The sequence below is a fragment of the Phaethon aethereus genome, assembly GCF_964289735.1.
Source record: "Phaethon aethereus genome assembly, chromosome: 23".
Taxonomy (NCBI): Eukaryota; Metazoa; Chordata; class Aves; order Phaethontiformes; family Phaethontidae; genus Phaethon; species Phaethon aethereus.
In genome coordinates this window covers 1,908,081-1,923,915 of record NC_138599.1, presented here as the reverse complement: position 1 = coordinate 1,923,915, position 15,835 = coordinate 1,908,081, and the positions used below count along the sequence as shown (strand labels likewise).

At 47.4% G+C, this 15,835-nt stretch overlaps 1 protein-coding gene across 1 annotated transcript; it reads left to right on the top strand.

Moving 5' to 3' along the window:
* Positions 1–2,013: 2,013 nt before the first annotated feature.
* On the top strand, positions 2,014–7,920 carry LOC309412996 (uncharacterized protein C11orf52 homolog; the record flags this gene model as incomplete). The annotated part of the gene is made up of 4 exons (XM_082010062.1): positions 2,014–2,045; positions 6,478–6,518; positions 7,309–7,355; positions 7,684–7,920. The coding sequence occupies 4 exons, from the start codon at positions 2,014–2,016 to the stop codon at positions 7,918–7,920; spliced, it is 357 nt and encodes a 118-aa protein (XP_081866188.1).
* Positions 7,921–15,835: the final 7,915 nt, after the last annotated feature.

Below are 15,835 nucleotides of genomic sequence, written 5' to 3'. Positions count from 1 at the left end.
CTGTTCCCCCTCCGGCTCTTATTAGCCCTGTCTTTGCTCTCCAATGAGTTCATTCTCTATGCTGGGCGCCTGCACGCTCATCCTGTGCCAGTTGCACAGCTTGTCACCCAGACGATGTCCCTGACTGCATGAAGACAGCTGCCCTGCGCGGTGATGCAGTGAGAGGGGCTGGCACTGCCTGGTGTCAGCCACGGGGCTGTTCCTCTCCACCCTGGCAGGCTCTGCACAAAATAGCCTGATTGGTTTGCTGAGCAGGAGCACTGGAAGCCATGCTCTCTTTCATGCCTGCAGACACAGACTGAGGAGGGAATGCAGAGTGGCAGCCAAATGCTCTCCAGCTCTGCCAATGTTTTTGATGCCTTTCTGTTTCTCTGATGGAGCTCAAACCAGCAGCTCCGGTATTTGTGAAAGGGGCTGATGGGAACAGGCTCCCAGCCTTTTTTTTTTTCCTTCTCCACAAAGCAACAAAGTCCAAGTTATCCCAGAAATCAAAACAGACACTGTCTCACTAAATCAACAGCGTCTGTGGCAAACTCAGAGACACACAGTCTACAACTTCCCATGCAGGGACAGACTCGTGAGACCACCCAGTCTTTGCAGGACCCTGAGAACACGGTCGTCTTGGGACCAGAACTGAATCCCATCTGCCTGCATAAATTCTCCCTGGAGTGCTGTGGTATAGGCTGAGCTGTGCAATTTCTCCAACTACATCCTGAGGAGCGGTTTCAGAGCAAGACTCAGGCTCTGCACGTCACAGTGTGGTTCATCCAGGATTCAGCTAAGAGCACAGCTGTGTCCTGTGGTCCTTCCAAAGCAGAACTCATCTCCTCCTGCCACTTGTGTATGGGTACAAGGTTTGCTCTGCACTTGGGCAGATGATAAATAATGCTGTGAGCCTGGCTGAGAGCATGGGTACAGCTGGAGTTGGGGACTAGGGCTGGTTCCTGAGATGGCCTGCCAGAAGGGTGAATTAAAACTTACTCACTTGTCAGCACATCCCATGAGGCATTCAGGCCTGCACAGAACTGGGGCTGACTGCCAAATCAAAGCTGTGGAGCACACTTTCTGCTCGAGGACTACATTAACATGGTATCTTTCAGTATTGAGTATCAGCTCTCTTAGAGCTGCCAGAGATCAGGTACCTGTTGTTCAGTCCAGGAATGACCAGCCACAGCCTTCAAGGGCTCTCAAAAGGGGTAGAGAGGTAAAATGCACATTAATGTTCCTTTTTGACAGGCTGAGGAGTGAGCCTAAGAGCTGTATTGCAGGTTTAATGATGTGAGGTCCCTCATGGGATTCTGTCACTCTCAAAAGAAAAAATCTGTACACTTTCACCTAGGTAGCTTTAAAAAAATGGATTCCCAGTAATGTCCCTGAGGCTCCATATGCCTTTCTGCCTGCAGCAGAAGCAGCAGCACTAAAGCTCATCTGCGAGCAGACCTGCAAGCCTGCTCTCACCTCCTCTGGGGCATCACCTCCCTCCCAGGAAGATACACTCTCTTTCCCAGGTGATGCCAGCCAGTGCCACACATTTTTCTGACATCCTGCTTGAGATGCAATGATAAACAGCATGAACAGCACTGACAGCTCCCACCCTGGTGTTTCTCCTTTTGTTCGGGAACATTTTAAGTCCCTCCTCCATCCTCTTTTGCATCATTGCTGGCATCAGCAGGACGGCGCTGCTGGGAGAGAGGGGTAGCAGAGGGACATCCACTGTACAAATCATAAAGCAGAATTTTAGCCCCAGGGCTGAGGCCTGGAGGCATACTGCTACCTTGCCCTCTCCTCCCTGCGTAGCAAGAGGTGAGCACAGGCCGTGGGCACACGGAGAGCCCAGGGGCAAAGCCCTCCTGTAGATGGCACGCATGGCCCAGCAAAGCGTCACTGCAGCGATGGAGAGAAATCTGATACTGCCAGACACTCCCTTGGAATAGTCAGGGGCCGAGCAGGAACCAGGAAATACAAGCTCTCCCTGTCCAGAAAACACTTCTGCTTCATGGAGGAGGGCGCGACATGGGCAATCTCTGCAGCTGCAGGCGACCATGGTGAGTACAGCATCCGCCAGGTACGGGGATGGCAGACGACGCACCGGGCAGCCTGAGCGGAAGTTTGGGTGGACGTTGCAAGCTTTGCTTCCTTGTGCTGGGTTTGCCAGGGCTCCCGCCTGGCTCTCAGCCCTGCACCTTGCCAGCTCACACAGAAACCGAGAGCAAGTGAGCAGGGGCATTGGGTCCCTGCTGTGCAGGTGCCAGGGTGGGGACAGGAGGCTGGGGCAGCCCCTGCCTGCCAAAGGCAGGATGGGGGAGGCGAGGGGCTTTGTTGCTTACATGTCTCTGCCCAGACGGGCTGTGGCACCTCCTGGGACTGGCACCTTGGGTTCCTGCAGCCATGCCAGCAGCTGAGAATAGCTCAGTTCTAGGAAGGAGCTAGTTAAAATCCCTGTCCTTGCCCCAGTGGTCTCCTGTCAGGTAGACACCGTAAGGTGTCTTTGCATCATACTGCAGAGAGGGGACCCTGGGGCAGTGCTGGCACAAAGGGCTCGTGGGTCAGCTACCCCATCCTGCTCTCAGCTCACCCAGCCCCTCTCATTGCCCGTGTGTGCCTGGGCATTATTTGTGCTTGGGAAATCCTGGCCACGTTTTTCAAATAATGTTGCTGTCTCTCCCTGGGTGGGAGGGTGACAGCTTAATCCCTCCTGGCTCATGTTGTGCCCTGGACCTCCTGCTTACAGAAAAAGGACACAGTGGAGCATCATTTGGTGCCAAGTGGAAATATTTTCAGCTCTGAGAGTGGTACAAAGGGAAGAGCCATGAATATCAGATGAAGTTCCGAGGACATTCTCTGCAACACTGCATTTGTTAAAAGTACTAGAAATTCATCAGCGCTTTTTAATAATTACAAGAGGCACAGCATCGCCTAGTGGCTGGAGCAGAGAAGGAGGTTCAGGACACCGAGGTCCTTCCAACCTGAGCCGTAAGCTGGAGGGCAGAGGAGTTTGGGATTTAGGAATAGGAGCTGCAGGTGGGAGGTGGAAAGCTGTTTCTTGACATGTTCCCCACCAAAACCCACATTTGCTACTTCCTCTACCTGTGGCAGAGGGTAAATGAGGCACTCGGGATGTTGGCTTCATTACTGCAGCGGACGACAGCCTGATCAGGGAATGCCTGTGGCACAGGCTGTTTTCCCTTGAGGAGAGCTGCAGGTGCCAGGCACACTACTGATACTGTGTGTTGGGGAGAGCCATGCCACAGCATGGACTGGCAAAGTCAGAGACTCTGGAGTACAACCACCACCATTACAGTGCATGCAGTGGTGGCACTTTCAGGTCCAGACAATGCCAGGCCATGCACAAACACTTCTGCCTCCAAAAGGAAGTATAAATGAGAATCTGAATGTCACTTTTCTATGCAGGGCCAGGCAGGAGAGCAGCTTTCTGCTGCATTTGGGGAGCAGCATAGTGGCAGGCTGGCTTCTCTGGGGCAATGTCAAATTCCACTCCCCCAAGGCTACTGGACCAGGACTCCTGGGTCCCACTTGATTTTTTTCCCACTGCGTGGAAAAGTAAGAAGCTGGGATGGTATTTCTGCTGGTACTGTTACTACTATCTTCTGACAGATTCCTGCAGCAGAGGGCAAAGCTCTGGCCAAAGACCCTTTTGACTCTAGCACCCCTGTGGGACTCAAATGCTAACATCTGCCTTATGGGCTGTGCAGCGAGGAGGAACCAGGGCTCTCTCCCCAGGAGCATCATTCTGTCCTGCACAGGGAAACATGTGTGAAGAAGGGCCTCAGGCTCCCAGGGTGTCCCTGTGCTGCACAGGCTATTCAAATAGGCAATGGGCAAGGAGAGAGGAAGGAAAATGGGAATGTTCTGTGGGTAATGTGGCCTTAGGAGACATCTACAGAGGACTACAATCAAGAGCAGACCAGCACACTGAAGCCCCACAGCAGAAGTTTGCGTGATTCATAGCTTTGCCTTGGTGTCAGAAGAAAAAAAAAAAAGGTATTTAATTTTAGCTCAGATGTTTCCAGGCACCTATACTGCTTTTATTTCTGTATATTTGGTTAGCACCATAGGTGTGTCAGCAAAGAGCTGGGCTTCTAAATAAAGCTGAGACTTAGAAAAGGGCTCAGGGGAGGTAGGCACCCACTTTCTCCTGGATGGAAGATCCTTGTCATGATCACTATTGAAGCATGGGCCCTAAGGGAGACAGAGCAAAGAGCAAGACACTGCAGAGATTCCTGAAGTATTTAAAGAAAAGCCATTACAGCAAATGCAAACACATTCACAGAAGAAAATTACTGATAAAGGAAAGTGTGCCCTCAGGTTTGGGTACCTCTGCAAGTATGGCCCTGTGGAGAGCAGGCCCCAGATATTCTCATCGCTTGGTTTAGTACTCAGGGACTCTGGTGTGCATGGAGAGCAAAAATGCCAAAATTCAGGACCCACTGTGAAGCAGGCTTGTGTAGGGCAGAAATCATGTTGGCACTGACATGGGGGAAGGGGAAGAAGCAATACAGGAGCAGGGACATGAGTGCTGTCATGCAGAATACAATGTGCTTCTAGCAGGCTGTTAGTTACATGTTTGACCTCGTTTTGAGAAGAGGGGAGAAGTTTGCCCTGCTCTTGTTTCCCTTGCCACATCTGTTCTAATTACTGCAGATCTTAGGCTGGGAGATGCCGTCTCCTGCCCTGCTGTGATTAGCGTGCAGACAGCCTCAGAATAGCTTCAGCCTACACACTGGCTGCTAATGCTCTCTCTACAAAGGCAGGCAACCAAAACAAGCAAGAACAGCTTGGAAAGCTGATACTGCAACCTACCTTGCAGGAAAGAGGATAGCGACCCTGCTGATTTTGCTTCAAATGGTGCTATTTTAATTACCTTGCACAACGTGCCTGAATGCTGTAAAGAAGCAAGTGCTTTAGCACACAAGCCTTGGCAAGGAGGGCCATGGAGACCCTGCAAGCTCATAGAGTCAGGGGAGGAGGGAACTCCAAGAACCAAATAAGAACCACCACAAGACAAAGCAATGCTGCCTTGAGCTAGGCTCATAACTCCTAGAGGCAGCTCCCCAGATTTTGTCTGCCAAGGACCGGAGAGCCATTGGTGCCTTTGTGGGGCAGCACACAGTAGAGACATGAGAAGCAGTGTTGGATCCTTTTGCACAGGCACGTGGCCGCACTGCCTTCCCCAAAGCTGCCTTTGACTTCCCAGATCTAGCAAGCCTGGTTAATCATTACTGACCATTTTGAAGGTCTCCAAGTTCTTTGCTTGCATTTATGCTTTTTTTCTTTTGCCATTAGAGTGCCAAAGGCATTACTGCACATACTGTCCTGCTCACCCACGCACTGAAACTGATTCCGAAAGCCAGCAAAGGCAGAGCTCTGCCTCGGGCACTGCATTGTTCCCGCCTGTGGCAGGACTATCTGGCAAATGCACACTCTGTAGGACATACAATGCTTCTTGGGAACCATCTGGTAACTGTAGCCCCATTAAAAGCGCTGGCTGCCCACGTTCAGCTGCTGCCCGTGCTGCAGCAGAGACAGAAACCCATGTGTGACCCTCAGCTGCACACTGTGTTGATCAGCAGCCAGCACCAGATGGACACGCATATGCAGGAGGAGCCATACCAGGGCTGGCACCTACTCTCCTCCGGCCCTCCAACCGTGATGCAAGGTTAACATTTCCTTCATGCATCTGGCCCAGAATGTGACATGTCTCTGCTTTACCAGACAGCCTGCACTCCACTGCCAGCACCAGCCTCCAGGAGCTGAGCTCCTGGCTCTGTTCTTACAGCTGGAACAAATTTGGCTCCTGTTCATTTCATGTCTGGAACATAGCTGTATTTGGCTTGTCTCTCTCTGGTCACACAGGTACAGCTGAGATTAGGGTTTGGCTTGGCTTTTATAAAGTGCATAGCTTGTTTGGTTTGGTTGTGTTTTAAGTGGAGAACTGAGAACAGGAAAACTGTCTGAAACCTTAAATTAGCACAAGGTCTGTGCAGAGCTGCTCCTTGGGCAAGGGGGCCAAAGTTCAGGACTATCAGAGCATCTGTTCCTAAGAGAATGGAATGGTTTTGTGCCAATTGACATCATGCTCTACACCCTGCATCTTTGATCTTACAGCTGTGGAAATGTAGTTGCAAAACTACAGTGAAATCTGTTCCCATTCACTTGGATGCATATGCATATTGGACAGCCAGGCAGGGCTGAAAGGCAAAGAGACTTGGAGTAGTCTGTGGAGTATGGTAGGTGTGTCACAGAAGAAGGAATCACATCCCCACATCTCCCCTTTGGACCTTCTCCCTGCAAGAGTCGCTTAGATTCCGTCTTGGCTCAATAGCTCTTCTCTGAGACACTTCTTGGGCCTTTCTCATTACCAACAGATGTGGCACCCTGGGGTGGTGCATTTGGGTTTGCATGTTATGAGAGCAGAGTCTGGGGCTTCTCAGGGCTGACATCTCTCTCTGATTTCAGGTATTGTCCTTCGCCTTTTAAAAGAAAGAAAGAAAAACAAGGTAAGGATTTGTGAAAATGCTTTAGAGGACAAGAAGGTGGAGTGACTGAGCTTCTGGTTAGCTGACATTAGTCAGTGCTGACTGTGAATTGAATCTCTGAGGCTGAGGTCCCCTGCCATACTCTTTTGTACCTAAACTTCCTCAAGAGAAGTTGGGTAGAAGCAAAAGGCAGGATTTCTTTAAAACTTAAAGCAAGGGGTGTGGCGTGCCATGGGACTTGGTAAGGGGGAGAGGAGAGACTTCAGCAGTATCTTTAAAATACAAGAGTCTCACATCAAAACACATGTGAGTACTCTCAAGTGGCAGCATAACAGAAGCTGCATCAAACTCCTGTAAGAGCTGCAAGCATTCGTCTGACATCAGTCCCCCATAATAAAGTGCATTCCCTAAGTTGGCCGGTTGTGTCCTGTGGCCTTTGGACCACGCTGGGCAAAATATGTTTGCCAGGCAGCAAAGGAAATATCAAGGTTAAAACTGGATCTGACTTCTCCAAGGGCCTGACAAGGAAGCTCTCTGTGCTGTGTCTGTGCTCCTAGGTTCTGCCAAGAACATTGTGGTCCACAGCATGTTGTCATCCTGGGAAACCTTATTTTTTCCAAAGAAACAAGTCCAGGCTTTCTTCCTGGAGGCAGGCCTCAGAGACAGCATTAGAGTTGAGGGTGTCAAATGAGGTGGAAATTTTATTTGTGTCCAGTGGGAAGAGCCCAGGGGCCAGAAGCTGCATTTCTGCATTCAAAGGTAGAACTACAAACAGTTGTGTTAACCTGATCTGCTGGTGTTTCTTTTTCAGGAACTAATGTGAGAGATGAGAGCCAAGAGCATCAGCCTGGCAGGAAGGTAAACAGCTTCCCAGAGTTGTTTTCCTAACTGTGTATTGAGAAGACAGAGCTGACCACCACTTCCTAGGCTAGACAGAGTGGGAGGACACGGGGCAGCTTATTCAGAGCCATGAATCATCTCATCCTGTATAGGCTTTAATGGCTGTGGGAACCATGTGCATTTGCTGCACAGTGCTGTGGGCCCATTTTTTTCCCCCTAAAATGCAGTGGAATGGGTGGGCTGGAGGTGGTGGGGGCAGTGTGCAGGGTGTCTCTGCCTGGTCTGGGGAAGGCATGTATAGCAGCAGCTCAGGGAGCTGACCTTCCAGAGCTCTTTCCTCCCAAAGGCTCCAACGTACGAAGATATCACAGAGTTTCCTGTCTACGCCACCGTGAGTAAACCAAAGAATGTGAAGCAGGATGACAGCATTCATTATGCAGACATCCAAGTGTTCACCAAGGTCCGGGAGCGCTCTGCAGCAGAGGTGAAGAACTTACAAGTGCAGAATGCCACAGAGTATGCCACCCTCAACTTTCCCCGGCCCAGGCTGAAATATGACAGTAAGAATGGGACCCTAGTATAAAAGGCTTGATGGCCCCCTCCTCCTTCAGCAACAAAAGGATTTCACAGACTTAGAGATGCTGTAGATGCAAGCTAACCTCATGGATACATCAAGTCTCCCTGAGAAAGTGCGGAGAGGCTGTCTTCCACCTGCATTTCTCTTTGGAGGACGCAGACACATTTATTCTCACATGATGAGTAATTTCCTACCTGATTCTGATGACAAAAAATACCTCTTCCCCTTGGAAGAGTTGCCTCTGAAGCTGGTAACCCATCTCCTTTCAGCACTGTGAGAAGATAGAGCTGCTGCTTCTTAGCTGATGAAGGCTAAAACTACAGCTCAGAGCTGCAGTGAGCAAGTTCCTGCTATGGCATGGGACCAGCTGAGTGCTGCTCTGCAGATGAGTTTGAGAACATGATATGCAGGATTCAATACTGGGACAAAGAAGGTGTTGCCACAGGATTTTATGTCAATGTTAAGAAAATTTTGCAATGTGCAGAATGACATGTGAAGAAATGGCATGAAACCTTTAACAGTATCTACTGCAATGTCTTCCTCCAACACCTGCCACTTGTAACTGCAGTCATGCACTATGTGCATTCCCTTTTCTCAAAAAGTTCTATAGTTCTATAACCATACACAGCACACTAAAACCAAAGCCAGAAATGCAGAATTAACTGAGGTATACAGAACAATTTCTTTGACAGAAGGGCTGTACAGATATGCATCCTTACCCCAACATGCACAGAAGTGAATAGTGAGCTCTTGGCTCTGACTGGAAATGAAACAAGGAAAATTCACAATTTAACTGTGATGCAGACATTTAAAAGCCACTGCCTATATTTAGGACAGTTATCCAGTCCTTAGAGTACAGCAGCTGTCTGCATGCCTGAAATACTGGGAATGAGTCCTGGTCAACTTTAGAGAGGTCTTTGGACTTTTCTTCCATTTTTTCTTATTTCGTACTGTCAGCCTTAGTTGTAAAACCCAGTAATAGAGCACACACCATGTGGTGGTTTCTGCTAACCCTCACAGATACATCTTTGAGAATTTGTGGATTTAAAATAACATTAGTAATGCAGTATAGCAATCGTCTAAAAGGCCGCTGGACTGAATTTGGCAGTTGAACAGGGCTCCCAAGCAGTATCTTCAGGCACTAAATCACTGCTTGGCACATTCTGTTCCTAAATAATGGTCTGCATAGCCAAATGCAGACCGTGGGACAACCTGTTTATTGCCAGTGTTTAAAAATGGACATCCTGGTATGTTTTATAAACATACATAATTTTGCATATTATTGGCAGTTAAATGCAAAAAGCAAGGAGTTCCTGCTCATTACAAAAAATAAAGCTGATATGGGCAGTATTTGCTAAAATGGAAGTGTTCTGAGGACCCGTCAACCCCCCTACAATTTTTTTACCTTTTTGCCCATGCTGTCCAGTAGGCCTCAGCAGAGCTATTGTAAGGCCACTGTAACATTTGCAGAAGGCCCCTTTTTTATAATTGATACAGTATATTTTTCTGCCTGAAAAGGTTTTTATTGCCCATGATATCCAGCTGACCTCAGTGGGGCTATTGTAAGTCTGCAGTAGAAGGCCCTTCATTTATAATGGGTACAGTATTATGTTATTGGAAAGGCTGGTTCTTTTGAGTGCCAAGGATTCCTCTAGCTGCTCCTCCACGTGCCTTTCTGTACTCCATGCCCAGCATGAAAACCTGTCCTTTGGACTGAGGAGGATTGAATGGGCACAGGATTTACTTACAGGAGTGTGTAAAGGAGCCATGGGACACTCTAGCACTCAGTTGTGCTAGCCCAGCTGTCAGAGGGGCAGCCAGGGACACAGATACAGATCTGGTTCATGCTGGGCAGCAGTTACGCACCTCCTTGCGCTGAATCGCTGATACAAGAACTAGAAAGGGACACTGGCTTCAGTTCTAGTCAAGCCCTCTGCATCATAGGAAGAAACTGGATTTTTTAGAAACAGTATTAAATACGGACTATAGTTCAGGAAATGGGAGGTTTTCTAGAAGGTGCAGACTCCAACGGGTCATTTTTAAAAACAATTTAAGTGAAACAGCCCATTTTTGCAGTGGCTTGCACAAGTATGTGGTACTGACGTTTTTCCTCACCTAGCAGGAGAGCTGGGGCTGGGGACAGTGAGCTGTGCAGACACTAAGGTCAAGCTCCTGGGCCCAGAGTGGTGTAAATTTGCACATCCATCAAGTTAAACCTGTTTTACAGTGGACATAAGTAGGACTGGGTTGGGCTCAGAGGAACTTGCTTTCACTTAGTCACGTCACTTAGTTCTGTTGATCTGTGGATCAGCCCTTTTGTATTCTGAACGAATGGGAGCTACAGTAGAAACTATTTTTTAATGAGTGCCTCAAAGCCTGTAATGGTAGTTTATGTCCTATTCCCCAAGGAGCTCCAGCTTCCATATGTAGCTAGTACTTGCTGGTGTTTCTGGAAGAGCAGTGTATCATAGAGATAATCAAATGCTCTGCAAAGGAACAGGAGTAATACAGTAATTTTGCCTGTTTACCAGGCCTTGAATAGGTAAAATGTGAAAGCCACATGTTCTGCAATAAAGATTTTTCTAAAGGACTTGGTTTTGCACCGAGTATTGCAAGCTTCCAACAGCGTATCTCCTGTGCTTCCGAATGAGGTTGTTATATTTAGGTGTTAGATTAGTGTTAGTATCAAATGTTCCTTGAACATTAAAGATGTAAATTTTGGTTTTAACAAATAAATTTGCACTTTTGGGGGAAGACGTTGCCTGCTTGCTGCACTGGGGCTCTGGGGGCGCACACGCGGCCCCGGGTGAGTGCCTGCAGAGCCGGGGCCTGGGGCCCAGGCAGCCGGAGGGTTCCTCACACTCCTCCTGCCCGACGCGGGGGGACGTGCTGCTACCGCAGACCAACGCGTTGGAGCAACGCGGCACGGCGAGTGCCGGGCGAGTGCCGGGCGCCTGCTCTCCACGCGTGCTGCCGGGCCTCGAGCCCCGGCCCACCGGCCCCGGCTGCAGGCGGGCCCGCTCCGGCCGGGCGGGGCCTGCGCGGGGCCGCCCCGTCCCGCCCCCGTCCCACCCCCGTCCCCATGGCAAGCGGCGACGCGCCGCTGCCGGGCCCGGCCCGGGCCTGCACCCTCCCTCCCGCGCCGGGCGCAGGTAGGGCCGCAGGGCGCGGGGCCCTGCGAGGCGGGCCCGCACCCCGCGCCACGAGGACCCTGGTTTTCCCCGTGCCGCCCCCTCCCCAGGGGCTTAGCCCCCGGGGCCGCCGTGCTCCTGGGGATCGCGGCCCGTTCCCGATACCCCAGTCCCACACCCTGGGCCTACTATTCCCTGTACCCTGGTCTCCCCCAGGCCAGCCCTGCTCCTGGGGATCCCCGTGCTCCAATCCTCCCGGGCCCATCCACTTCCGGAGACACCTGGAGGCACGCAGCCCCTCCGAGGCCTCCAATCCTTGCCCCACACCTTGTGGCCTCCCTGCTCACTTGCTCTCAGACCCACTTTGCAGAATGGGCCTCAAAATACCTCCACCCCAAGTAGATTCAGCAACCTGCTTTGGCTCTGCCTCTGTTAGCCATCCTGTTCTACCCCTGGCCTTTGGTCCCTAGAGATGTACCAGGACACACAACCAAGATAATAGTGACCATCTGCCTAAGGGTTACACTCCTGCTCACCTTTAAATGATTCTTAAAAGCAGTGATTCCTACTGTCATTCAGTCTTTCTCAAGGAATCTTACCATTATCCATTCTGTTAACTCCTCCAAACTTCCCTACCTTTCCTTTCACCAGACTTCACTCTGGACTTCTAAAGGAAGACTAAACAAAGAAAATACAGATTAACAGAAAACTCCTAAATATAAATGTCAGTATGTGGAATTGTTTCCTAAAATTATTTATGAAACTTTGCCTTCTGGGGTAAATGCACTGAATCAAGTAATACCCTGAATATTTGACACTAGGGACCAGTACAGCTTTGGCTGGCATATTTGACTGCTGTTGAGTTTTGATTCCCCCTCCACAAATGGGAAGAGATAATTAGATCCTATGTGCAGTGTAAGCTAATGTAATCAGAAATCTTTTTTACATGTGTTTCAAGGGACTTCTGTCCACCATACATACTTTGCATGTGGAAGAAAATTAAAAAAATGTGTCAATTTCTGTAAGACTATAGCCCTTAAATATATTTTCTGCAGACAATGAAAGAAGGTGGCAACTTTCCTCCTTTGTTTTGGTTATATTCAGACATTTTGTTGGTAAGTGTTCTTCCCCTAAGAAAATTCTTTTCTTTATATTTAATACATTTGCTTCTTCCCCTCAGGCTTCAAGGGGGAAGGAGTGCTGGTACATTCCCCTTGGCACTGAGCTGAGCTGTGGCATCCAGCATGGAAACTCTAGTGGACATGGTGCCCGGACAGACATCACAGTCTGCTGCATCCTCTGTGAGTTTCCAGGGGTCCTTTTTGTGTCTGACCTCTGTTTTGGATACTTGTTGGGGTGGTTGGGCGGGGATACTCAGTGACACAAAGGCATTAGGCAGCTCTTTTTGCTATTACTGCAGTCACAAGCCTCACAGCCTTTGTTTCTGAATCAGCCTCACTTGCTTTTATTTCCCCAACCAAAATTTTATTAGCAAGAGCTGCACTGTGGCCATTGATTTTCTCTCTTTCTCAAGAGCTGATAAGTGAAACAATCAGAGAATGCCTTAAAATCCTTGGATGGAAGGCTTGAAGGAAGGCTTATGTGTTAATACTGGTAGTGCTGCTGTGACACGACAACACTCTCCTCACAACAGGAAATGGAGGAGTAACAGGGCTTTGTCATGCACCTTGCCTCGAATTCAACAGGGGCAAGTACAAGTGTTAGGTTTACGCTGAAGCTGGCCAGGAGAGGGCAATGCCACCAACCAAACTGCCATCCCAAATGTTTGTTTTGAAGGTCACTCACACCAGGCAGAGTGGATGCAGAGATCCTTTTGATATCATTGCCCTGTGCCCTTCCTTTTGGAATCATCTTCAGGCAGAATTATGAAGCATTAGTTTTAGTGACGGGCTGTTTTGTTTGCTTCTTGCAAAGATAACATTCAAAGGCATCTGTTATGATGTTATAAAACTGAAAGAAAAATATGATTCCTGCTACAAGAAGCTTGAAATTTAAGAGTGAAACACAAAGATGGGAGGACTAACGTTTACTTTTTAAAAGGTATTTTCAGCACACATGTACACCCAAAATGCATATGTGTTACCACAATAAACAGAAGAATAGGTCAGCATGCTTTGTCTCTCATTCCAGCCATCAGAAATGGAGAAATGGCCTAGTTTCGTTTCTCTGACATTCATTCATATTGTCAAAGCAAGGCAATTCTGTTTCAAAGATAAGAAACCCTATGTAGAAGCAAATCTTTGATGGCAAGATCTCTCGTGGAAAACACACTGTGAGCAGGCCTGTACCTGAACCTGGCACATATAATGAGAACACTTTGCCTTTTGCTGTGTTGGTGTTCTAGTAGGTAGAAGCTCTGTAACAGGGATATAGGACTGAAAGTGCCCACCTGAATTTCAGACTTCAGTCCCAGCTTTTCTTGGTTGATTCTAGGGCTTCTGGCTTAATAGGCTCTCTGATCCAAAACAAATTCTTCACAGTTCCCCCAATATGTTCAGCTGAGATAGTATTTCTGCATTTCTCAGGGATGGCACTACTGTACTATGGGTGACACATCTGGCTTTAGGTGCTCTGATTTGGGCCAGGAAATAGGGATATAGGGAGTAGGGGTGAGAGAAATGCTTCTCAGTACTAATGTTCACTGTATTTGGTTGGCCTAGGAGAAATTGCCCTTCTCTAGATCACATTTTACTATTTTATCTGTTATACATATGAAGGTCCATCACTATGTTTCTGAAAGGATGTCCAGGACTCTTTGTGTGGTTTATATGCAAAGCCAGCTGCTCAATCCTTGTGGCTGACAGCCTCCTCACCATCACACTGTGTAATCTGTCCTGCTATGCAACGGCATGGGAAACATACTGTGATTGAAGGATGTGTTATGTATCTCTTATGACCGTTAAACTGTAATTGGGGGTGCTGCCACAGAGAGCTTGTACAGGGACCTTGGAACTGGTTTGAGTTTAGATGATCAAACAGCCGTGATCCTACTTCTGAACAAAGCCAGTGTGCACCCCTGACAAACTAGAGATGCTTGCCAAGACTTAACATACAAACTCTACAGACAAATGCAGGTTGCACTGCAAGCAGCGACTTAATGGCAGTCTCTGTATCCTGCTGTTGCCCAAATGTGTTGTAGCTCTTACAGGGTGGGGCAGAAGTGTTAAAAGTGCTTCATTGTTGCCTATTACTAATGCAACAGGACACCTACTAAATGCCACTGAGGGAGACCATGATAAACCAACTGGTGTTCTAGGGTATCATTTTATCATGATTTAAACAGTACATTTTACATTTAAATAGTGTTTGTGCTTTGCATTTCTATGCTGTTTGAACAGATTATCCTTTATTCTTACTTTTATTCATTTTTTAAATCTTGTAAATTCAGGTTATGTCTCCACTGTAAAGTCTGTGGCTAGGGACTGCCTGCCTTTGGCTCCTCAAAGAATGAGGATAAATATCTAGAGCTTGCAGGGATTATGAGCAAAAAATATTTATTGAATTCATAAAATAAATTATAAAAACAATTAGAGAACACGTAACAGCCATCTGCAACCTCTCTTTCTGTGCATTCAGAGTGCATTTGATTTTACTGAAGTACATCTGGAGCTAATATTTTTTTGTTCCAGAAACTGAAGTAGTATAGAGAAGGGATGACCTCAGCATCCTTCCCTGTTAATATCCGAAGTCTTCTATGAATGTATGTTTACTATGTAGCACTGAAAAACAGATAATAAATATAACTTTTTCTTTGAGATTATTAGCCAAGAATAGCATTATAAAGGCTACAGAAAAGGCTCAGAGTGTGTTTTGTGGTTGTTGGTTTTTGTTTTTTTTTTTTAATTAGGTCACTTTCTGTTTGATGGGGAAACCACTTACCCAGTTTTTCTATTAAATTTTATTGAAATTGCAAAGGCATAAGCTACTTGCTTGAATCACAAAAAATGGGGATAAATATTTATTGCTGTCTATTTAATGGCATTTTGAGTCTCAAAAGTAAGCTGGATCAAGGTACTAACCATCAGCATTGACAGCTTACAAAACTTTATGCAAAGCCTCAAAGTAATCTTGTTTCACTTAACAGATGTGATATTACAAACAATGAACACATAAATATGTCAATCCCCACTGAATTAAGAAAAGTAGGGAAGGCAAACATGAATAAATAATTTAAAACTTATGTCATGGAGGTGTGTGGGCTGACTCCTTTTTGAATGACTTGGGTTGGTTACAGAGGGAAGTTAGGTGTTGCTTGTCCTTCTGTATTTTAGCTGCATCTCCATACGGGTAAAATAATGCAACTGCTTTTTCCTCCAGATGCCTCAATACTTAGACAGAAAAACATGTTTGTTTTTAAATGTGTGTCTCATTTAGAATGCTTGGCCAGATATTTTGAAATCTGAAGGCACAGTCTGATGTAATTGGGCAGTACTTGCAGGGTTGCTCTGCGGACTGGCAGCCAGAGTCCCTGGCAGAAGGTGTCTCCCTCTGTTCTGAGAGGTTTTTCTTTTTTTCTTTTTTTTTTACTGGGCATTTCCTGTAAGGTGAGATGAAGTTTGAGAGATTGCCTGGAGATATATACATATATATGACACACTTGTTTCTGGAATGAATGCAGTTATTATTGATTTAGAAAATTTGCTGGGGATTGTATTTAATTCTAGTTTGAAAGTTTTCTGTCTTTTTTCCTTGGTTCAACTTCATTGCCAGGGCAGCTAGAGCATGGCTGAATACTGTGCAAATGTTATGAGCTGTGTTGTGGCCTGGTT